Source organism: Perna viridis, chromosome 1 (assembly GCF_037379345.1).
Source record: "Perna viridis isolate PV_CMFRI_1.1 ecotype Kerala chromosome 1, ASM3737934v1, whole genome shotgun sequence".
Classification (NCBI taxonomy): domain Eukaryota; kingdom Metazoa; phylum Mollusca; class Bivalvia; order Mytilida; family Mytilidae; genus Perna; species Perna viridis.
Genome location: NC_142445.1, coordinates 20911595 through 20938154, shown reverse-complemented (window position 1 = coordinate 20938154; position 26560 = coordinate 20911595). Strand labels below are relative to the sequence as shown.

The following is a 26560-nucleotide window of genomic DNA, read 5'->3' as shown; positions in this document are numbered from 1 at the left end:
TTCTAATATTAAAAAATGATTTTTTTAATATTAGAAATTGATTTTCTAATATTTGAAAATGGGTTTGTTGTATTCAATTACAATTATTTTAATATTAGAAATTGTTTTACTTCAGGAAAGTGCTTGTGTCCAGTCCCTTAGTCAAAACCACATTACCTTTGTGGCATGGCATCTTGTATTACAATTTCAGAGATCCATTCCCTCTTATTTATGTTATTATCCTGACATTATATAAATAGTTCAAGTAATAGCCCCTAGCCTTTGTTTTGGTTGTATGGCATCTCATGGTACAATTTCAAAGAGATTCATTTATTGACCAACATCTTAAAAAAGCAAAAACCATTTAAAGAAAAAAACATTTCAGGTGGAAGGCTACTTTGAGCAATGCTGAAAAGGCTCAAAAATATTCTGCTACTATGATTTCAATAGTTTATTACTTTCAAGTATTTTATTCATAAAAGATACATAATATAACGAAACATTAAAACTTCTCAATAATACAGAAAGGCACTTTAATCACTCTTCACAATGTCTTTCAATGATTTTTGCAGATTAATGTTACCACATCATTTTTAAGTTAAATACACGAAGATGGACCATTTCATGTTGAAATAAACATCAATATGGTATTTACAAGTTCATATTGTCAAATCTGAGTCCTTAAAAATACTAAATAATCATCTGTCCGTCCTGAATTGATTGTGTCCTAGACTTGCAGCCTGTGTGTTCTATCAACTTGATCAATTCATTGTATACCAGTGCATTGTACAGGAAGCTTCAGGGAATAGAGTTGGTCTTCCTTGATTGGATGATCATTATCTGATGAACTGAGTTAACTGGACAATTAAAAAGTAAACTTAAATAAATTTACTATTTTTTCAAGGATACATTAATCTAAGTTTGATAGAAAATTTATCTCTGTCAATTATCCAGCTAACTTTAAAAGAGATGATTGTCATTCAAGCAAGGAATGACATAACTCTATTCCCTGAAGTTAACTAGATTACAAACTAAACTGACTTAGCCAAAGTAGTGCTTATTATGACAAGTTTCCTAAGTTTAGGATTAAAAATATTGTGAAACTGAATAATACTTAAACTTTGGAATAACAACATGTACATTATTACCCTATTAAAGCAGTGCACATAATACAGTAGAAGTGACACAACTCAAAGATAATGGAGGTAGCTGTTTGTTGGTTTATCTTCTTCCTAACAAAGAATGCCATAAATCATTTGTTTCATTTATCAGTCAATTTAGATTATACTGTAAATCTTTCACTGTGTTGGGGTTCATTTATCAAACTGAAAATACATTGTCAGAATATTTCTTATACAAAGACTGCTTATAAAAATAACTTAATAAAACAGGTAAATAAAATAAAGACAAATGAAGAAATAATAGTCTTAAGAGAGAGTAAAAGGTATCTGTCATTCAATGGAAGAAATACCCCATCCCAATGACAAGAGAATTCCACTTTTTGTATTACAAGTGCTTGGAAATAAGTACAGGGTTTCAATTTTTATAAATTTTCCGGATTTTACATAGACTTAGAACTTAGCTAAAAACTAGCACATTTTCCTTAATAAAGCAATTATAATCATGTTGACAACAACAACAAAACCAGAAAACTTTCCGCTGTCATTAAATAACTTGACTATTTCGCTACTGCAATAGTAAAATATGATGTTGATAATGTTAATATTTAAATACATGGTCATCTGTTAATGCAGAAAAAGACTTTTTGTCAGTAAAAAGAAAATGTACTAAAATATTAAAAAAGTATTGTGATGCTTTTGTTACTGCACTAAAATACAACTGGCTTATAGTTGTGAACAATTTACACTCACTTTAATTTACACGTATTAACAAAAAGCATTTGCATGAATGAAGAAGTGGGTGAAACATGGTATGAAAAAAAAAAGAAAAAAAAAAGATTTCCGAAGTGTAATTTTACTATTTGTACCACCAGAAACAAATGATAACGATAAGATTTTTCTTAGTTTTGGTTTCCATAATGAACATTTCAGGGGCAGATAACTCTGTCAAAAAGACCTAATAAAAATTTCCTGTTATATCCAGTGATACAGCGATCAAAAAGTATCTTTTCAAATAGTTGCACCAAAATACAACTGGCTTATAGTTGTGAACAATTTACACTCACTTTAATTTACACGTATTAACAAAAAGCATTTGCATGAATGAAGAAGTCGGTGAAACATGGTATGAAAAAAAAAAAAAAAAACCATTTCCGAAGTGTAATTTTACTATTTGTACCACCAGAAACAAATGATAACGATAAGATTTTTCTTAGTTTTGGTTTCCATAATGAACATTTCTGGGGCAGATAACTCTGTCAAAAAGACCTAATAAAAATTTCCTGTTATATCCAGTGATACAGAGATCAAAGTCATCTTTTCAAATAGAGAAAACTTCCTTGTGTGAAAGAATATTATCAGATTAGTGGATGACAGAAATGTTTCAGAATTTCCCTATTTCCCCTGATTCTTACCAAGGCATACTTTAAGGAGGTAGACCTAGGGTAAGGGACACAACTCTCAAAAATCATTCAAACGTTTGTATTCAGCATTTTACATCAATCTTATGTAAGCATCTAATTAACTTGGATTCCTTTTATTCTGCTTCAAACAAAGCTTGAGAAGCTTTGGTGAAATTGAATATAATACAAACGTATCACTGATTTCATGAGTTATGTCCCTTACCCTAGGTCTACCTCCTATGTTTGCTATTTTCCATTTCATTGCAATTACAAACTTACAATAACAAATGCACACAATAATTTCATAATTTTTAGAAGCTAATTAAACTGAAAATGAAGTTGTTTAACGACACTGCAAATGAACTGCCAACTGACTATCACTATGACAACAAACAAAAAACTGTTTAAAATTAATAAATTGTTATAAATGTCTAAAAGATCAACTTTTCCACATTAATATCATAAAAAACAAAACAATTTCATCACAGCTTACTTATTAAGCCACTCATGCATAGAATATATGTCAAAGGTCACTTCCATAACAACTAGCAACTATACATGTAACATTGTATAAATCATAATACAGTGAAATCTGAGAAAACTTCTTAACAGACCAGTTCTAGTAAACTGAAGTACAAGAAACTAGATTACATTTACAGATACTTTATTCACTATTTAAAGTACCTTGATACTTTTGATGGCCTATTTACTAGATTTGAAGTCCAGTTTTCACAGATTTCACCATAATGTACAAAAATTATCACAGTTTTATTCAAAAGTTAGATTCTTAAAAAAATACCAGACTAATAGGTCCTGAAAAAAAACAAAAAAAACAATAGACTTGTTTTTGAAAGATGCACTATACATACTTAAAGGGACTTAAAATGGTATTTAAAATAAAATACTGAGCAAAAATGCATACATCAGTATGAATTAATGAGATTTGAGTCGTAATGCTTCCTAATACAAGAATCAAATTTTCAAGAAAATAGCACCTGCTTAGCTGAACTAAACATTGAAAATTTGTTAAGGTTGCTACATTCACCATTCTTGTCAAGTCTACTTTAAATCTCTAAAGAAGTTGAGCTTCTATACAATTAAAAGACCAAAAAAGATTGGACCTGTGACCCAAGTGGGCTAAACAGAAAAGATACATGTTCATGTATGTCAATCTATATTCTAGCAAATTTTACATCCATTCTTCTATTTTTAACAATGACAAAGCCATATAATGAACACAATTTTCAGGGTCATCCGATAGTTAAGTTTCCACATCACTGCAGACAGGATGTTGTCATTCATTAGCTGTAGTCACTGTTGTCATTGGTTACAAATCCATTGCAACACAATTCTGATATCTGTTGTGTACCTCTGAAATATAGATAAGACTACTGAATCATTAATAACAATTATGTAAAGCTACCTTGACCTTAAATAAAGGCTGCACAGAAATAGGTCTAATTTTGTCATTCTTGTACCGAAGGGTTGTTGAACAATTATTTGTTCAAGGACAGATACTCATAGCAGGCTCCTATGAATTTATGTGCATAATATAACACAGCTGTGTTAGATATAAAAACACAAGTTTTCAGTAAATCTAAGAGAAATTCAAACATCATTCCTAATAATATGACAAATCAAGAATTCAAATAAGTATAAAATGAATGAAAATGTGACCACTACATCATCATACAATAGCAATTGAGATCGCTTATCTAAGAAGTAAAGATATTTACTGCTATTTTGAAACTTCATCATTTACTTTTACTATCTGATATTTTCCCCATCACAGAGCAGTAGAGAAAATGGAAATAAACTCATCACTAGAAACTAAAGACACACATACCCTTATCAATGTTAATATCATATACATCAAAAAAAAAAAAAAAAAAAAAAATAGATTGTCATTGGTCATCTTCACTAAAAATTATAATCTTTCTTTACTGTGTCAGCTCAAATGAGAAAGCTAACTATGTAGACATGACCACTAGTAAAGTGTATATAAAACCTGTATGAATATTAGAGTTAAAGGAAAGCCTCAACTGGTTATACCTTTGTAATAATAAATGTTTTATTGATATAGATATAGATATGACCTTGTGTAAATTGTGAAGATATCCATGCACATTTAAGTATACAAGCTACTGTCAAAGTACTATTGTTCATGGGGTACCAATTTTCGTGGTTTTCATGGATAGGCCAAACCATGAAATTCGGTTCCAAATGAAAAGGAAATTTCCATTAATGTGTTTACAGAAAACCTCAAAACCATGAATTCAACAATCCACAAACTTGTGTTTCTTCCCTAATCCATGAAAATTGGTATCCACAAATTAAACTACTTTCACAGTATAATAAAATATAGGCTATAACTCTGTAAAACCACGGTATCATGGTTCTTACTTAATCAGTAACTCATCTACATCTAATCACAAAATAAATAGTTAGTCAATATCTAAATACTGTGGACAGACAGACAGACAGTCAGACAGAACATATAATCACTTTCAGCTTTGGTTGTACTAGACTAATACACAATATAAACATACTCATTTAACATCTGATTATTCTTCATCATGGCATGATCTATCTCTTTAAATAACTGTTCTGTATCTTGCAACCTGTAAAACAACAAAAAAAGACAATGTATTGTATCTGGCCTATGTTTAATAATAAAACCCATGAATAACATAATTGAGTTTCTCCTCTAAATTTCTCATTAACTGAGATAACAGTTGATGATGAATTTGAGGAAAATCAGAACAATTTTATAAAACTGAGCATAGATCATTTTGAAATAGTGGATCAGTCTCCTTTTATCAAATTCACCTGCAGTACTTGGTGAACAGTAGCAGAAATTTAATAAAGTAAAAAGTTCTCACAGGTTCAGACGGATTTTTGCATGAGAGGGAAAATACACAATAAAAAATCAGCCTTCCTCTTTTGAAGGACATACATGATTAAGAAATCACTGTATTTTTCATTATCATAAAATATATTGCTTTTTCTGTGTTCATTAATTATTTTGTTGTGTTGTGTATTTTCCGCTGCTTTTGACAAATTAGACAGAAGTGAAACAAGAGGCTTCCAGGAGCCTGAATCACTCACCTTGTTGAATTTTGCCTTTCAAAGGCAATAAATTAAACAAGAAGTTGTCCAACAATTTTGACTCAAGAAAACTTTGGTAGGACTATCACAAGATCTTTTCAACAATTGAAAGTTTCTTTTATTCTATCATAGATTTCAAGAATTTGACTGAAAACTATTAAAAAAAAAGTCATTTTCCCCTTTCAAGGGCAATAACTCTTACAAGGAGTCTGAAGACTTTTGTAGTCCTAATAATATAGATCATTTCAGCTATTGAAAGAATTTGGATAAACCTAACCGTTTTGGAGACATATGCGAAAAACTACTGTCTGACCCCTATGTTCTATTTTTAGTAACGAAGGCCATGTTTTTTTCGACAAATAAAAAATCCCCACAACAGTTCTATGCAGTATACCCCAAGGAACATTCATACCAAGTTTGGTTTTAATTGGTCAAATAGTGTCAGAGGAGAAGATTCCCGAAAGAAATAACATTAAAAATAGCAAAAAATCGTTGAAAAAGGGCAATAACTCCAACATGGCTTCATTGATTAAAACCAAAATTTGATAGGAGATAGATCTCATCATGCTAAACACTTTTAACCCAGTCAGAATTCAGCTAAACCTAATGGTTTAGGAGATATATATAAAAAACTACTATCTGACCCCTATGTTCTATTTTTAGTAACAGCGGCTATGTTTTTTGATGAATCAAAAATCCCCACAACAGTTCTATGCACGATACCCCAAGGAACATTCATACCAAGTTTGATTCTAATTAGTCAAGTAGTTTCAGAGGAAAAGAGTTTTGTATAATTGTTATCGATGACAACGGACGACGACAACTGACGCCAAGTGATGCAATAGCTCACATGGCCTTTGGCCAGGTGAGCTAAAAAGGGGACAAATTCAGTTGATGAAGAATCAGATGTATGCCCTTTTCACACCTTCAAATTATCATATTCTAACCTATTATTAAACTGCAGAACTATTTCCTTCTGAGAAGACAGAGACCCTCCTTTAGGTGAGAAGCTGTCTACTTTATCTAATACACCATTACATTCTCCATTCATTTTCACAACACCCAGCTGTGTTGTCAGGCTTCTATGTAACTCACAGGCAGTCTACAGTTACATCATAAATAATTATACATGATAGACATGCATTTGAAAATTTTGAAAAGAGCTAACATTGTCCTCCCATCTCCCCTTTAAAGATATCAAGATCAAATTTATTTGAAATATTACTTTTGATCATCTATTTCTAATATCATATAACATTAAGAGAAGGGGAAAGAGGTTTGATGATGAGCACACCAAGAATATCAGTTACAACAGATAATAAGTAATTGTGTTAGAAGTAGAAATATAACTCCTTCATATACAATGCTTCAACTTCCTCAAAATTACCATCCATTCTCATAACTATGTACATAATTTACAATCCATATCCAATATTCAAAAGCTAACCATTTATTGTACCTGTATTTTAATTTTTTGCAACACTTTTACAAAAGAACTGTTCCCTTAAGGTAGTTTTTATATTTACAGCAATATAAGTATCTTCTTTTCACTACATTTTGACACTAATTTTGTTATGAAAAGCATTTAAAGTATTAAATTAGAGTCACAGCAGAGTTCAATGGTTCATAAGTTATACAGCATACAATAAAATTTTACACTGATACAATACCTTTCTCAGTTTCTCAACGAAAGGTTTCTGATGAGATTTCTCTATCACAATCAGATCTTTCTCTATTCTGTTTGCAGTTCCCCTCATTTCTACAGCTGATCTGTAAAATAAGTAAAATTATGCATTCAGATTTTTGATTCTGTGCAATAGCATGAAAAAAAGAGTGCCTAAGTAATGCTAAAAGTATATTACAACCACATATATGTTGTTTAATTTTGTCTTTTCTCTAATTTACAATATTTGGGATAGCGTTAGATTACATGGGGTATTGTCAGATTACTTGGGGTAGCATTAGATTACTTGGGGTAGTGTCAGATTACTTGGGGTAGTGTTAGATTACTTGACGTAGCGTCAGATTACTTGCGGTAGTGTTAGATTACTTGGAGTAGCGTTAGATTACTTGGGGTATGGTCAGATTACTTGGGGTAGCGTTAAGATTACTTGGGGTAGCGTTAGATTACTTGGGGTAGTGTTATGTTACTTGGGATAGTGTTAAGATTACTTGGGGTAGCATTAGATTACTTGGGGCAGTGTCAGATTAATTGGGTAGCGTTAGATTACTTGGGTTATTGTCAGATTACTTGGGGTAGTGTTAGATTACTTGGGGTAGCGTTAGATTACTTGGGGTAGCATTAGACTACTTGGGTAGCGTTAGATTACTTGGGGTAGTGTCAGATTACTTGGGGTAGTGTTAGTTTACTTGGAGTAATGTTAGATTACTTGGGGTAGTGTCAGATTACTTGTTTCAACAAACCATATAATATGCCATTTAAATACAAGAATTGGTTTAATGATTGCTATTTCTATTGTTTTATGAAAACTTTACAAAAATACTGAAGGATGTTTATTTCAAATACATATACTTATTGCCTTTTTAAGTTAGTAAGAGTCTGATGTTAAGCATAAAACTATGTCACTGTATACGGTTGTAGCCCAAAATGTCTAACCCCAGAATGTCCAAAGGTAAATTTTACCTAATTAGAGTTTTGATTCTCAGAATGTCTAAAGACAAAGCAAGGGTAATTCCCCATATGTCTAAAGGTAATTTCTAACCTTATTTAATATAAATTGTATAAAATTTATTACTTTAATTGTGAAAGACTATGTTTTTACAACTATCTTTTTCCATGTTTTTTTTCTTTTGTTCAATTCAATACTTTATTAATTGTTTGCACACCAATATCCTCTTTGTTCATGTTGTCAGACATATTTGATTATTAAAAAACAAAAGGTGTCAATTCGAAGGACCAACTTGAAAACGTTATAAAAACAAACAAATTGTAATGGTGTTAGTCTAAAATGATAAAAATATAAATAATAATTCATATTTTCAATGAATATTACATTTTGTTTCTTTGATTACTATTTTCTCCTTTTTCGACATTTTGGAAATAAAACTATTTTTTGCATTAGAGATTATGGGCATAATTTCATTAGCCATTCGGGATTAGACATTTTGGGAACATTCCACTGTATACAATACTGAATCATCAACCTTGGTATGTTTTTTTTTTTAATTTCATTTTTGTACTTTAACACTTACATTAAATAGACATTTATTCTATATCTTTATTTTACAAAAGTACCATACTTACAAGTACCACTCGTTGAATTTATCAAACTGCCTTTGAGCATTGGTATGACATTTTTCTATGATAGACTGTGTAGTGACACAAATCTCCTGTAGCTTATTTCTACAACAGTAATTAATGATAAATTCATAAATATTCAACATTGTAAAATGGTTAAATACTTTTTTCAGGAAGTTTTTTCCACTTTCTTTGTAAACATATGAAGTTCTGATCAATATGATGATTTGTAATGAGTTGTCTCCCTTTTATTTCTAAACATACAAGTTTACCTGTGATGTGATAAAAATACATGGGTGTGTGCTGTTTATGCCAAATTCAGCCAAGAAGAAAAACTTGGATATTGCATAATATAAAAGTAAAGTTTGTACTCAACTCATTGTAAAAACTTTTTTTCAGTTAAACCACGCTTAACATGTAAACATTAGTGCAAAATGGAGTCAAAATGTGAAAATTCTGCTTAATTGGTGAAAAACACTTGATTGCATTACATATTTTTTAGCATGAATTTTTGGCCACATGGGTTGGGAACTTAAATATTCTAGCCAAAAATCTTATGTTATGAAGACAACTTTAGACAAAATATTTAGTTTATTGGAGCATTTTGCCAATATGTCCAGATACAAGAACTACATAAAAACCTCAAAACTTTGTATGCATTAGAAGTTGCATCAAACGATAGTTTGTGTCATAGTTTTGACACATTAATGTTGCAAAATCCTGTGAATCTTTTTTTTCTTCTTAACACAAAATTACGATAAGAAGACTTTTCAGTGGGTAAGCTGAAATTTTCATTAAATAAAATGATTATGCCCCTTTTCAAACGGATATTCCACTTACTTTCTAAACATATGAAGCTGCTCTGTAATATGATCTAATGTTCTGCTTTGGCGATTTTCTTTAAAGTTCATAACAACCTTCTTCAAGGTTTCTATCATCATTTCAACTTTTTGGGAACTGAAAAAAAAAAAAGAATACCAAGATCAAAATCTAAACTTCATCTCATGATCTTAAAATCAAATTTTACTATGTTTAACATGCTCAATCAGCATGTTAACCTCTGGTGTCGATTGCACAAAAAGTCATAAGTGTAAAATTGATTGTAAGTAATGACATCACAATTTTAAATAGCATTGTGACGTCATATATTACAATCAATTTCACACTTACGACTTTTTGTGAAATTGACGCCTTTCGTTTAAAACAAGGACACTTCCAAACACAAGAAAACATAAGAACAAAAACATGCTGCATTCATGTCAAGATCGCTAAGAATAAAATGTTTGGGACTTTTAACTGATGGGAGTAAAACCGCCAACATGAAAAATTCTGTTTTAACATTATCATCTTAAGTTTATCTTTCTGTAACATTTCAATTATAACTTTCCCCTTGTAATAAATTGTTTGGCATCTAAGTATGTTGGAATATTTAACTTCTTGACTAGAGTTATTAGCCCCTTAATTATTGAAAGCAAATTTGTGCTGCTGAGAAACTTTCTGCTGACACCATGAATTAATGCATAAGAAAATCAAGGAAATTTTACAACAACACAAATGTTGTCTTTAATTTAACTTTATAATAGCACTAAAATCAGTTGCTGGCATTTTAGGTATTCTCTCTTGTACTTAAACAAGCAGTGGAATTACAATGCCAAAATAGTATTTTTTAACCCTGTTCCTACAATGGCTTATTTTTAGAGATAATAATCTTACCACCTATCTTTATTGTCATCACAACCCAAGGCTTTATCCCATTGACATTCTAGATTCCTCTTTTGTAACTCACTGTCTTCCATTACTGACAAGTCATGGACTGTTGCATCCAGGTATTTCTTCAACTAAATATTGATACAACAAACTGATGCAGTGCATTTGTATAAAATTCAAAAGAGTTAACATATTTCTCATTTCTGGTCCTTGTCAGTAATGTGCAGTATTGAAATTTTAACAGATTAATTGAGGACATTTCAGCCAAGTGCCATCGAACATTCATGAGTTGTTTCTTATCCTGATAAATTAAGGGATAAGATTAGTTCCAGACACTAAAAAGACATTTTTTCTTTAAATATGCATCTTTAAATTGGTTAAACTCTGTCTTTATCATTTTTCATGTTACACCTGCCTACCAATACTTACACTATGCATAGCTTCCTCCAGATCTGTTTGCCCTATATTGATCTGGTTCCTGAAGTAATCTAACTGAAGTTTCAGTTGTTTGTACCATACTTCTGATGTCTGATAATGCTGCTTCTGGTGTTTATTATAGTCAAGTAAATGTGCACACTCATGGTGAAGCTCATGTCTAAAGCAGAATATTCAATCTATTGATTGGTTGATTGATTATGATTAAATATGCCATAGCAGAAAAAGAATATTTCAGGACAAGAAGGATTGATCAATCAAATAGGCCCTGCTTTGTTCCAGTCTGACACACTGAGCCAGATTTTTATTGTACTTGCTCACTACAGCAACAGTCAGATAGGCATCTTACCCACTAAGATGCATTATTATGACTACAAGCCAATCAGTTTTCACTCTATCCCCTAAATACCACATACTTGATAGAGAAGCAGTGACAACCAACATCTAAGTAGCAGTCTTTATAAAAACCAGACAGTATGTGATTCATGCATGTCAAAAAACCAACAAATTCAGTTTTATTTCTTGATCAGAAACAGTTACTGATCACATAACCAGTCTTAGGTTTTCATTTGGTTGTAACAGTTGTTTTTTTTTTAAATAAAAGTTATAAAGATTGTATATGAAATTGACACTTTGCAAGAGTTATTGTTCCTAATTTGGTTTGATTTGATTGATTTTAGTGTGAGATGAATGTATGTTTTTCTCAAAAGTGCAGATCTGAATAAGGAAATGATTATTGTAATATAAAATAGCATATGTAGACTGAAAAAGCATCGTTTGTTTGGTGGGTTTTTCCACACCATGAATCACCTTACCATTGGCACTGTCTGAACTTTATATGGACTGGTACTTAGCAATTGAAATGTTTTTTTTTAGCCATTGCAAAAATGAAAAATAATTAAAATTGTTGTTACTACAGGTAGTCTATTGGAATGTTTCCTCACCTCATCAGTAAGAAACAACAATTTGGCATCATAGGTGCCCAGTTGGTTATGAGTTTACTTAAAAGTTTAGATTTTCTTTCATTTTACATAGGTCAGCATGGCAAGTGGGTAACAGGTCATAGGACATAATTATGGATATAAAATTCATAAATTACACAAGAATAGAAGTGGTACACATGTGTATTTAATTCACACTTTTATACTTACATATAGCTAAGAACACAATGGCGGATAAGTCTTTCCTTCAGATGAAATCGTTTGACACACCAATATATATAGTGAACGACGGCATTACATACTTTAGATAACTGATAATCATTGGCTACATGTACTGTGTTCCCAAATCTAGGAAATTCAGCTAAAATGAAATATTTAGTATATTTATTCCATACGCCTGTCTGTTTCTTCTTCTATGATATAGTAATTACATTTATCTATCTGTGAACACAATAATTTTCCCTGTGTTTATAGGTGATGATTTTTCTATTTACAAAGTATTTACAAAGGTACAAAAAAGTCCAGCACAAGCAGTACATTTGAGTACAATGTTTCCATCATTTAAGCAAGAAATGCCTCGAAGCCTGGATTGAATAGACTTTCAAGAACTACTGGTTTTGAAACAAATCACTATGCATGTGGAGACTTTTGACTTTTTCTATTCATATAAATGCAATAAAACGAATACTTAAAGGAACCTGTATTTTTTTTTTAACTACTCAGTACAAACTTCATGCATGATACCTTTTTATAAGCTTGTAAAACCTACTTTAACTGCTATGCCTAGTAGATAAATATATTATATATTTAGAAAATCAAGAAAAACAACTTAAAAAAAAGAGGCACCTGTATAAAAACTTAATTTTCATGCAAATATATCTTCCCACATGTTTATCATCTTTTTTCCTTTTCTACCTTATTACTTTTTTATGGCTAAGCCATGATACTCTAATACACAAACACAAAAGTCCATACAATGGTTTAAAAGCTGGTGAGCTGTAGTACCAAGTAACTTTCAGTTCTCTTCATTTTGTATTGGCAGACACAGATCAGCATAACAAAACTTATGATAAACAGCTTGCTGAAATGGTCTGGGTTCAATGACAACATTAGGGACACACACTTACAATAAATAGCTTACTGAAATGGTCTAGGTTCAATTATACTTTTAGAGACAAACACTTACGATAAATAGCTTGCTGAAATGGTCTGGGTTAATTGATAACTTTAGAGACAAACACTTATGATAAACAGCTTGCTGGAATGGTCTAGGTTCAATTATACTTTTAGAGACAAACACTTACGATAAACAGCTTGCTGAAATGGTCTGGGTTAATTGATAACTTTAGAGACATACACTTACTATAGACAGCTTGCTGAAATGGTTTGGGTTCAATGACAACTTTAGAGACAAACACTTACGATAAATAGCTTACTGAAATGGTCTGGGTTAACTGATAACTTTAGAGACATACACTTACTATAGACAGCTTGCTGAAATAGTCTGGGTTCAATGACAACTTTAGAGACAAACACTTACGATAAATAGCTTGCTGAAATGGTCTAGGTTCAATTATACTTTTAGAGACAAACACTTACGATAAACAGCTGGCTGAAATGGTCTGGGTTCAATTATAACTTTTACAGACTAACACATACGATAAACAGCTTGCTGAAATGGTCTGGGTTAATTGATAACTTTAGAGACAAACACTTAAGATAAATAGCTTGCTGAAATGGTCTGGGTTCAATGATAACTTTTAGAGACAAACACTTACGATAAATAGCTTACTGAAATGGTCTGGGTTAATTGATAACTTTAGAGACAAACACTTAAGATAAATAGCTTGCTCAAATGGTCTGGGTTCAATGATAACTTTTAGAGACAAACACTTACGATAAATAGCTTACTGAAATGGTCTGGGTTAATTGATAACTTTAGAGACATACACTTACTATAGACAGCTTGCTGAAATAGTCTGGGTTCAATGACAACTTTAGAGACAAACACTTAAGATAAATAGCTTGCTGAAATGGTCTAGGTTCAATGATAACTTTTAGAGACAAACATTTATGATAAACAGCTGGCTGAAATGGTCTGGGTTCAATTATACTTTTAGAGACAAACACTTACGATAAACAACTTGCTGAAATGGTCTGGGTTAATTGATGACTTTAGAGACAAATGGTCTGGGTTCAATGACTACTTTTGAGATAAACACTTATGATAAACAGCCTGCTGAAATAGTCTAGGTTCAATGATAACTTTAGAGACAAAGCTGACACTTACGATAAACAGCTTGCTGAAATGGTCTGGGTTCAATGATAACTTTTGAGAATACATATACAGGAGTCTCCTCACTAATTGTCTTTGGATAACATCCCACAGGTGATAATTCACTGTCTATTAAAGTCAATAAATATTCTCCTTCAAAAACCAGAATCTGATTGTCAGCTGATATCTCTGACTGTTCAGCTATAAGTTCCTGAAGTCTACTATACCTACATGTACAAAAATTGATAACAATAATTAATTAACCTGAACATGGTTCTATCAAACACCTTAAGACAATTTCTTTTTTTCTTCAAATCTTTGAGATATTCTACAAATCTTTGAATTCCATGCCATCAGTATGTGAGTTAAGGAAAGGCTTGAGAAAAAAACTTTATAAGTAAATGCTTTGCAACAACAGAAAATATATTACTTTTTTTCAATAACAATAAAAACTGATTATTTACTTTTTTCTACTTTAATAATTTCAGAAGGCAAAAAGCGAGAATTAAGAATTTCAATACAATATAAGATAAAAAACAACTTTTCTACACAGCTCCTTTCTCTCTGTGTTACATTAAGTTCTTTTCTACTGACGAAAACACCAAGTTGATCAGTTGACCACATATTCCACATTGTTGCAAATTTCACAGATGTGATATGAAAACAAGAGAGAATTTAAAATAGACAAAACACGAAGGAATAATATAGTAAAAATAACAAATGCACAGAAAATCTGGACTTGTTAAAACTGAAATCCACAAACCTGGGAAAATTCCCCAAAATTTCCAATATCAAAAGGCCCATAACTCCTAAATACTAAATCCAATTTATACTGCCATAACATATACATAATCTGTGTTTTGTAGGACGATCCATCTCAATAAGTTTATTGAGATTTGATAGATTGTGAATTATTACTGGTATTCAGAAACTGAATTCATGACACAGGACCATTACTCTAAATACCCTCATTTTGTCAAGGGGTACAGTACAAAAATTCAAAGTGAAGCATTTTATTTTACAGAAACAAAATAACAAAAAAAATCACAGCTATAATATAAAATGTTTCTTACGTTGATGTCGGATCTATATAAATCCTCAACAGAGACCATTTATGTGGACAAAACACATGTATGATTTTCTTTTTATCAATCTTCTCCACTTCACTAAACAAAGTATTAAAGCTCCATTTTCTCCTCTCACTACTCTCCAACAAACCAGCCAGTATTGGTGTTAAATTCTGTTTAAGTCCACTACAAACAATTCAAAGAAGTCATTTATAAACAATAGTCAACTTAAAGAATGTGTTTATTTTTTTAATGGTTATACCAATTATCATGGTTTGCAGCAGTTTACACTAATAAACCATTGTGCATTTTTAAACTGCCCCAAACCAGGTCATTTCATGTAACCTGTTTAAAAAATAAAAAAAAACATTCCTTATAATTTAATTTCTAATGAATGGATTACAGTCCAATATTGAAAAAAATGAGAATATTTTTTTGTTTTGCATTTTTTGGTTTGTGGAGTGCAAATCAATTGGCATTAATTCACTCACTGTAACAAACCAGATTATATGAAAAAACTTGGTTTGCTCAAAGAGAACTGACCAATCAGAAAGCTTGTTACAAATCAAATTAAATTGGAAGTTTTTATTAAACTATGGCAATTGGTCATTTTAACTTTATTCAATTTTTATCACCACCTGACATATGTTTTAATTTCATGCTACTGCCATCATACTTAAATATATTGGGTGTCAATAAAATTTTAATAATGTCAGAAAATAGAAAACAGAAGTTTTAAATATCTTGACAGAACATCACATCTTACCCTATCAGGCTCACTATAAATATCTTCTGTTATGACTTTGTGTATGCCATTATTCTATAACTGTGCACTGTCTTGAGATTATATTGATATAAAGATGTGGCTTAGAACCACAAGAAAATGTGAAAAAAAGAGTACTGAGCCAAAACATTTAACCAGTTTGAATCAATTTCATGTATCGAAGTTTTCATCACGTTGGTTCTCTTGTTTGTCTTTAAAATGTAACAAAGAATAGAAGAAAAAAGCTTTTTAAGCCAGTAAAACAAAAATTTGATACAGCAGGGTACGACTTCCTAGAAAATTCAGAATGAGGTAATTTTTGTGATGTTACAAGTTGAACTTATATCCAGTCAGTGACAGTATAGCACTTGTTTAATATACAGTCAATGCATTTTGACTGCTCAAATAACAAGCTTCTGTATCATTTAGCATATCTAAAATTCTTTGTCAAATAAACAGCTCCTGTCAGACAATTACTGCATATGATACTATTTTGTTACGATAACTTCCTTGAAATTAGTGGCAGTCACATATTGAATAACAGTTTCTTTCAATTTTGATACTGATACTGACAATGTGGAATATCTTGATGAGATCGTAAGTCGAGATGTTCCACATGACATCGTCAGTATCAAAATTGAAAGTACCTATTATTCTATTTATCTGTAATCTAATTATTGAATACATTGATCATTTTTATGTACTTCTAGTAGTGTGACTACAAACTGTTGGAGTGTGATGTCATTTTTTAAATTCAAAACTCTTAAGAAGGTCTGATGACGTCACAATTTTTTGATGGATTTTTTAAAAATATCTTGTTATGCATGAGATACAGAAAATATCTGTCAACAAAATCAAAAGAAAAAAGGTACAGATTACCGATAAATACCAGTAGTTATTGACTAATGTTCAAATATCAGTCTAAATATGATCAAAACTGCCAATACAATACAAAATACGAAATTGTGCCAATACGGGATCTAGCCATCCAATATGGGATTTAGCCGTCCAATACGGCTGTTACCCGTCCAATACGTCATATTGGACTGGTTTAAACCCATATTGGACAAGTTAGTCAATAAAGGTATAATTGCATAAGATTTCCATATTGGTTGAGTTATTGGTCCTCAGCTAGAAAGCCAATTCGGAAAACCTTAAGCAATAATACTATACTATTTGTTGGATAATAAATTGTTTACGTTATTTATGTAGAGGACACCTACAGTGATAGACGACATGTAGCTGGTAGTTCTTTACTCCATTCTATTGGTCCTTTCTCTGTTTTCTGTACACCTGATATCACACCACTCTCCTTGTTTCGTGTAATCTCATACCTTAAACAGAATATGATATATTATGACCATCATCTTCTAAGATTAAAACATTACAGTAATTTGGTGGTTGAGTGTGTCACAATATATGTACTCCAAAAATGTATTTATGTAATTTTTCTTTATTCGGTACATAATCAAATATAAAACTGACTAAGAGGTCACTGATAAATAGGGTTACATCAGTATTGAACATCTCGAAAGAACATCACATTTTTCCCAAACAGACTCATTGTGATATTTCTGGTCTCAAACTCAAAACTGCTGTTATATTGAATTTATCCTCACAGAAAAGGAAGGAATGAAATATAATAAAGACATGCAAATATCAGTATTTTTATTACAAAGTATTGTTTGTAAGGTTCCAATATTTTATTCTTGGTTAAATCTTTCAAATGAATGTAAAATTTACCATTTAAAGCACATGAAGTAAGATAAAATCTAAGATATCCTAACTAAATAAACCAACAAAGTTCTGCAACAAAAAAAAAAACCTCCAAAAAAAACCAAAACATCAGAGCTTGATATCTAAAATAGCACTAGAGTGTGTGTGTACTCTACAACACAAAAGCAAAACTTCTTTTATCAATATTTTGAAATTGAGATTTGAAATGTTCATCTACAAGGAGGTAAGTAAGGAGGTAAATAAATACATCTGTCTCCTATTCTTCCTTCCACCATGAGGTCTAAATGGTAACTGGCCTGTAGCAGCATGGTAGAAGGTAACACCAAGACTCCATAAGTCTACACTAAAGTCAAAACCTTCCTGGTTTGGGTTCCTTATCCTCATTACAGCTCTACCATACATATCAGGATGCTGAAATAACACAACAACAGCATTTCACAACAATACACTACACAAATCTGAAGAAAAATGTTTAGTGCTTTAATATGCACCAACTGTTCATGTGACAAATGTGAAAACTCTCAATTTTTATACAGTAAAACCTGTTTTAAGTAACTTTGCAAAGGAGAGAAAAATTCAAAGTGCTGTTGGCACTGGAGGTTTTAGATCCTCATGAGAATAGTAGCATACACTGTCAATTTTAAAGATTACATTGGAGGTTTTAGATCCTCATGAGAATAGTAGCATACACTGTCAATTTCAAAGATTACATGATGTAAAAAAAATTGTCAATTTGGTTTCCCATATAATTTAGAATGCTCTTAAATGTTTAAACTGAATGTTAATCTGTAATACTGATTCAGATATATGATCTGAGGATCTGCAGTTAAACAGTATCCACTTTTTTTTACAAATTTTTAAACCTGCCAAAAAATTAATTTGCGAGTACATTAAAAAAATTGAAACAACTTTCTTTAAAAAGAGTTAACATGTACTTATTATTTGTGTACTACTGTTACTTACACTAATTCCTAGTTTATATGTTCTCAATTAATTTACATTTGTGTGTTAAAAATTTCATGCCTGCTATATTCTTCTATCGTGTCCACTGACATGTATGCTGTAGAGCATTTAGTATAATAAAGATTAGAATAGAAAAGCTATTTTAACAGAGTATTGGTTCATACAATGTAAGTTAACACTTTAATGCTGTCTAAACCCTCACCAAGTATTCCTCTGTACCATACAGTGACATGAATTGCTCTTCATCATTCTCCAACTGTTTAGCTGCACCAAAATCTGTCAATTTATAGACAGACCTGGAAAAGATATAGTATCATATTTAGAAACATAAACATATAGTATGAATATTTACATAGTGTACTTGAGGAAATAACAAATTATGGGGATTTTGACATATCAATAAAGAAAGAACAGAGAATCATCTCCTTCATTATTTCCTCAGGCTATAAACTATGTAAAATCTTCTCATCACAGATAGATCTCATCATGCTAAACACTTTTATCCATGTCATAATTTACCTAAACCTGAGAGTTTTGGACATATATGCAAACAAGAGGCTCTGAGGAGCCTGAATCACTCACCTGGTTGAATTTTGTCTTTCAAGGGCAATAACAAGGGCAAAAAATTTAACAAGGAGTTGGCCGATAACTTTGACTCAAGAAGATTAGGAAGGACTTGTCATAAGGATCATTTCAGAAAATGGAAGTTTCTTTCTATCTATTATTATTTTCAAGATATTGGCTGAAAACTGTAAAAAAAACAAAACAAAAAACAAAACATCATTTTTCATCTTTCAAGGACAATAACTCTTACAAGGAATCATCTGACAACTTTGATCCCTCATTACTTTTGAAGGCCTTATAATAAGGATCATTACAGCAATTGAAAAAGTTCTTGCTAAACCTAACAGATTTGGAGATGTATGAGAAAAACTACTGTCTGACCCGTATGTTCTATTTTTAGTAACAGTGGCCATGTTTTCTGACTAATCAAAAATCCCCACATCAGTTCTATGCAGGATACCCAAAGAAACATTCATACCAAGTTTAATTCCAATTGGTAAAGTTGTGTCAGAGGAGAAGAGTTTTGAAAATTTGTTAACGACGATGGACGCAAAGCGATGGCAATAGCTCACATGGCCTTCCGCCAGGTGAGCTAAAAACTACTGTCTGATCAATATGTTCTATTTTTAGTAACAGCAGCCATGTTTTTCAACCGATCAAGTAGTGTCAGTAGAGAAGATTTTTGAAAGAAATAACATTCAAAATAGGAAAAAAAAAAAAAAAAACATCGAAAAAGGGCAATATCTCCAACATGGCTCAACAGATTAAAATGAAAATTTCACCACAGATAGACCTCATCATGCAGAACAATTTAACTACTGTCAGAGTTTAGAAAAACTTTACAGTTTTGGAGATATAGAGGAAAAACATATGTCTGACATCTAAGTTCTATTTTAGTAACAGCAGCCATGTTTTTCCACGGATCAAAAATCCCCTCATCGGTTCTATGCAGTATACCCCAAGGAACAACATACACCAAGTTTGGTTTCAATTGGTCAAGTAGTGTCAGAGGAGAAGTTTTGATAAATTGTTTACAACGACAGTTGCCGATGATGACAGATGACGACAGATGAAGACAACAAAGGCGGCAGACGCCAAGTGATGGCAATAGCTCACATGGCCTTTGGCCAGGTGAACTAAAAATGTAAAAAGAGCTATCTGCTTCCCTAATTAGTTTGCATGAAAAATGGTATGAAAGGATAAAGATAATATAAGAAAGATGAAACCTTACACTCTCCCAAAGAAACATCAATTCAAACATCTTTAATATATTTGTCAGTCCTGTTATCATTAACTTCCAAAATGGTAAAATTTGTTATAATGTACGGTTTTTATTGGTCTAATCATTCATTCTTCTAATTGTCATGGTCAGAAATATGTATGCTGAAATGTACAGCATTTGTAAAGAACTATGGGTTGGCATGGTCTGAAATGTCTTAGGGTCGAATTGTCTGGTATTGATAAACTGATTATGTCCTTTTCATAAACATGTGAGTGTCATGTTTTAACCATCCCTATCTTGGAAAAAATTAAGATTCAGCTTGTATTGAATCATCAAAGCTAGTGTTTTCCAAGACTGGTGTAGTTCTCAATTCCAAATACAAGTATACAAGAATGAAACTGCCATGATGCTATTTTCAAGCTGCCGATTTTACATGCACAATATTGAGGGTTTTTATTGCCATAAGTACCAGTATACCAGTTGATAATACAACCATTAACGCTCCCTTCAGAAGCATATTAACTTTGGGTGGCATTAGAAGAACATATAGATTGTACCTGCCATCTTCCTTCTTATACAACAGTATATTCCCAGGTTTGATATCTCTGTGTACTATACCATTCTCTCTTAAATGTTTCATTCCGGCAGCTACAATAAACATGAAAAATTTAACTTTGCAATAGAACAAATACAGAGAAATCTGTCGACACAAAAAAATTCTTCCTTTGTTTTAATACGAAACAAATAAAGCATAATTACATGTAACCAAATTTAAAGCTGTTATCTTGATCGGTATGATTTTTTTTTTACTACTAGCCTCAACTAAGAGGCTGAAATGGAAATTCTGGGCTAGAATCTGAAAAAAATTGATAAACGCAGCAAATCAATATTGACATTAATGACCATCATTTTAAATTTTAATCACAAGTGATAGTTGAATATCGCGAAATATCAACTTAAGTTATTTAATTTCAACGTCCTAACAAACAAGCCTCTGCAAGCTTGTTATGATCTTGAAAATAAATATTCAAATTTCCTGAGTTATAAAACCTTTTTTTCCTATGATTCCTTGAATATATTTGGCTGTTTGACATTTGGCATCTATCATGGTGGGAATCCTATGGATTGGTACATTAGAATAAATTAATAATGTCACAACATCACTTTGGACCAATAAGATTTTATAGACAATGCAACACAATCACACAACAACCAATTTCAATAGAAAATTACTGATTTCACTTGTTTGTATTACATTGTCCCATGGTGACATATCAGAAAATATTAAGCCATACAAGAAGTAGATAAAATGGCCAAATTATAGAAAACTCTTAATACATATATAAGCCTTTTACTTACTGACATGAGACAGGACCAGTAGAAACTCATCTTCATCTAGACCAAAGGCATTAGAACTGTCATCCAATAATGTGTACAGACTGCCACATGTGGACAGCTCCATAACAATAGCACGGTTACGAGTGTTTTGCTATAAAAGAAATTATGCAACTTTTTGCAAAGAGCAGACATACATATACATGAATGAATAAATCAGACATAATTTTACGAAGTCAACAAAGTGGAAATAGGCAAAATCAGAAGTAAATATATGGTAAAAAACAGGAATTGAATCAACAAAATATTTATTTGAAATATTGGAATTCTGCTAAAAAAGAAAAAAAATCATGTCTGATACATAGATATTTTTTTTTACACAACTGGTCTTCAGGAATCTCCAAGAGAAGATAATGTAAATGAATCTAAAACTATTGTGTACAGTTTACAGGGTAAGATTTACATCTAAAGAAAATTCAAGGCAACATACAGAGTATAAGTATGCTAGCTGTATAACTATCACTGCAATACAGATTAATCTAAATCATTACAGTAGTTTTTTTAAGTTCTCAACTTTCATCCATTTTCATGTGTGTGTGACTTTTAGAAAAAAAAAATATATTCTAAATTTGTACATAAAGAAATGTCTCTACTCAATCATTACCTCTTCTTCAATAGCCAACAATTTGACAATGTTTTCATGATTTAACATATTCATCACTTGATATTCTCTGACTTGTACATCCATAGGCCTCATCTGCCCTGCTGGAGTAAATACTTTAACTGCCACTTCCTCCCCATTCACCTTAAAGTACAATGACCATTTGTATGTCATAATATTAAAATTTTAAATGCACAACATGGAGAATTACTATGATGGTAAATAGTCAAGTCAATCTAGCCAAAAAAAATACACATACCATTAACAGAAGAAATGAATATGCTTTTGCCTAAAGAACTGTCAAAAAACACAAAACATAACAATCATTCTGAGAAAAGCACTGAATCATGTATGTCAATAGGATCTGTACGTGTTCTTGTTTCATTTTTCTGACTGGAATTTCTGATATAGATTGTATTGAAATCCAAAGACCGATCTGCATTTTACTGTTTACTTCCGGGATCTCAAAACGCTATTTTACAATGCAAAATCTTCTGTTTTATCTTTTTTCTGAATACTTTTATCATATGGAAATAGATATTTGTCATTTTATTGGTATTTTCAGACGAAAATATGTTTTTGGTTTTAATACTGAACTAAATGCTCTGAAAATGACAAATCTGCATGGATTTGAATGGTAGACTAGGACCCATTCTCATGAAATCACATAGTCAGATGACGAGACTAACTGACCCAATAAAAAGTCACCTAACAAACCCTAACAAAAGTCAAAATTGATCTGTAACTTGACACGGTAAAGCAACTCATCAAATATGAAAAAAAAAAACAATCATATTCAAGTATAACAACAAAAGGCTCCCAAGAGCCTTAATCGCTCACTTGGTTGAATTTTGCCTTTCAAGGGCAATAAATTAAACAAGAAGTTGTCCAACAATTTCGACTCAAGAAAACTTTGATAGGACTTATCATAAGGATCATTTCAGTAAATGAAAGTCTAAATCTATCATAGTTTTCAAGACATTGGCTGAAAATTGTAAAAAAAAAACCCTGTAATTTTTCCCTGTCAAGGCCAATAACTCTTATAAGAAGGCGTCTGATAAATTTTATGCCTGAAGACTTTTGTAGTGCTAAAAATAAGGATCATTTCAGCAATTGAAAGAATCTGACTAAACCTAATGGTTTTGGAGATATATGCAAATAACTACTGTCTGACCTCTATGTTCTGTTTTTACTAACAGCGGCCATGCTTTTTGACGGATCAAAAATCCCCACGTCAGTTCAATGCATGATACCCCAAGGAACATTCATACCAAGTTTGGTTCCAATTGGTAAGTAGTGTCAGAGGAAAAGATTTTTGAAAGAAATAACATTAAAGATAGCATATAAACGTCGAAAAAGGGCAATAACTCCAATGTGGCTGAACAGATTAAAATGAAAATTTAACCACAGATAGATCTCATCATGATTAACACTTTTACTTGGACAGAATTGAGCTTAATCTAACCGTTTTGGAGATAAATGCAAAAAACTATTGTCCGACCCCTATGTTCTATTTTTAGTAACTGCGGCCATGTTTTTCGACGAATCATAAATCCCCACACCAATTCTATGCAGGATACCCCAAGGAACATTCATACCTAGTTTTGTTCTAATTGGTCGAGTAGTGTCAGAGGAGAAGGTTTTTGAAAGAAATAACATAAAAAATAGCAAAAAAACGTTGAAAAAGGGCAATAACTCAAACATGGCTTATTAGACTAAATGAAAATTTGAACCAGATAGATCTCATCATGCTGAACACTTTTACCCCATGTCAGAATTTGGCTAAACTTAAACGTTTTGGAGATATATGTGAAAAACTATTGTCTGACCCCTATGTTCTATTTTTAGTAACAGCGACCATGTTTTTCGACGGATCAGAAATTCCCACAACAGTTCTATGCAGAATTCCCCAAAAAACTTTCATACCAAGTTTGGTTCCAATATGTCTAGTGGTTTCAGAGTAAAAGAGTTTTGAACAATTGTCAACGACAACGACGGACACCAAGTGACGGCAATAGCTCACATGACCTTCAGCAAGGTAAGCTAAAAAAGTGTGAAAAACAGTTTTCTTCATTGATTTTCTAAGTCCAAGGACTACAATTCAGCAAAATATTCACTAATATAGCTACAAAATTCAACCTTGACCTGTAACCTGTCATTGTAAAGCAACATACAGAATATCAAATCAATTATTTGCAAGTTTGATGAAAAAATAATGGTGAAAGCTAATTTGCCAGACTGACAAACAGACATGTCCTTTTGATGAAAGTCGCTGGTAGGGGACTATAAGAAATTGCCATGAAAGTCAGAATTTCCTTTTTGACGGGACTAAAATTGGTGTTCCTACTGATCTAAGTAACAAACATTTCTGAGTGCTTGAAAATATATTATAAATGTTTTAGCATTTGCAGTGTATACATACTAGTCATCCTAATTTTTTCAGTGTACAAATTACTGTGAAAAATGATAACCACAAAAAAAAAACTTATAACACTATATAATGAAATGCTCATAACTTTTCAAAGTTGTGGGAAATTGATATCTATGAATATGGTCATTCAACAGAACTCGCACTGATATCAGCAACTGAGAAAAATAGATTTGTTTGCAAGTATGTGTCTTGCCTAATTTCTTAAGTCTCTGATAATAAGAACTGATAACTTACCCGGCTGAAACCTTTGAACACTTTACTAGTGGCCCCTTGTCCCAGGGGCAATGTATGGTCCCAGGCATAGTTCTGTGACAATCTATAGTTGTTCATAGTTTCCAAATAGCCATCAAAAAAGCATCCATCTTCTCACTAAAAAAATGTTCAGCAAAATCATATCACATTCAGATCTTCACATGTACAGTACACTACATCCTACACTGATAAATGCACAACAAGGGTCAGCAGTTATGGTGACAATCTGTTGATTAATCCCAATGCAATAAACAGGGGATCATAAACCAAAGGTTGTTAAATACCCAATCAGTCAAATTACAAGTGAGGTACAGGTATAATGCTTAGCAGAACAAATGATGATTTTCCAATAAATTCAGGTTTATACATGTACGTAACAACACTGTAAAACCAGTAGGATGTTGAATAAGTAGTTTCAATTGCATGTATTTGATAAATAATACCAAACCTTATTGAAAAAGATTTCAAGAACTCCTAAATACAGGTCTCAGATGTTTACAACTAAATCTTTTTTACGCAAAACTCAACATAGATCAGGGTTGATCTTACAAGGTCTACAAACAAAGCAGAAATTGCCAAAATCGGTAGTAAATATACAGTAAAAAAAGAATCCACTATACGCATTTTGTTGTTTACCTCACGGGGTCATGAAACGCTGCATTACAATGCAAAGTCTTCTGTTTTATGTTTTTCTTAATATTTTTATCATGTAGAACTAGATATTTGACATTTTTTTTCAGTATTTTTTACACAAAAAAGATATTTTACTTCTAAAACTTAACTCAACCCTATATGTTAATGTCAAAACTCACAGTGCTTCCTTTTATAGGCAATGCCTACTCTGCAAATATTCATATTTTTCTTCCAGCAATATATGCTTGGAGTGCACTGACTCAGCAGGGATCTTATATTACTATAGTAATCATGAAACCAACATAAATACCCATGTATGTAAGCAGGTAGTCAAAATTTCCTCTGACCATGCAACGCTCCCCTTCTTTTAATTGGATATTGATATGTTGGGTTGCAGGATCAGAAGAAATTCGTACTACTATACAGGACTGTATCTACATGTACATACAAATGTACATATAATAGTTACTCAGTACTAAATTTGATGCTGGGATAAATTTACGACACTGTGTCAGTGTGTAATATTTTCAACTTTTTAGAATATTTACCGGTAGATATTGTACATGTAGTTATGCTTCAAAGTAATATTTTGAAGAAATTTGCATCTAATTCTATCACATCATATAAATACAAACATCAAACACATGAACTTCCTCCTATGAAAATAAAAACAGAAACAGGTTTACGGTTCAATTGATTTTAAAAGG

At 31.7% G+C, this 26560-nt stretch overlaps 1 protein-coding gene across 1 annotated transcript; it reads right to left on the bottom strand.

Annotated features, from left to right (window-relative positions):
* Positions 1 to 415: 415 nt before the first annotated feature.
* Positions 416 to 26560, bottom strand: LOC148627725 (serine/threonine-protein kinase TBK1-like). The gene is made up of 19 exons (XM_088577441.1): positions 26402 to 26560; positions 25203 to 25337; positions 22541 to 22681; positions 21901 to 22030; positions 21099 to 21189; positions 18958 to 19051; positions 18040 to 18203; positions 17279 to 17389; positions 15299 to 15478; positions 14241 to 14452; positions 12161 to 12311; positions 11004 to 11169; positions 10581 to 10705; positions 9708 to 9824; positions 8874 to 8972; positions 7279 to 7378; positions 6556 to 6710; positions 5050 to 5121; positions 416 to 3871 (listed from the first exon to the last, which is right to left on the bottom strand). The coding sequence occupies exons 2-19, from the start codon at positions 25296 to 25298 to the stop codon at positions 3802 to 3804; spliced, it is 2274 nt and encodes a 757-aa protein (XP_088433567.1). The 5' UTR covers positions 25299 to 25337; positions 26402 to 26560; the 3' UTR covers positions 416 to 3801.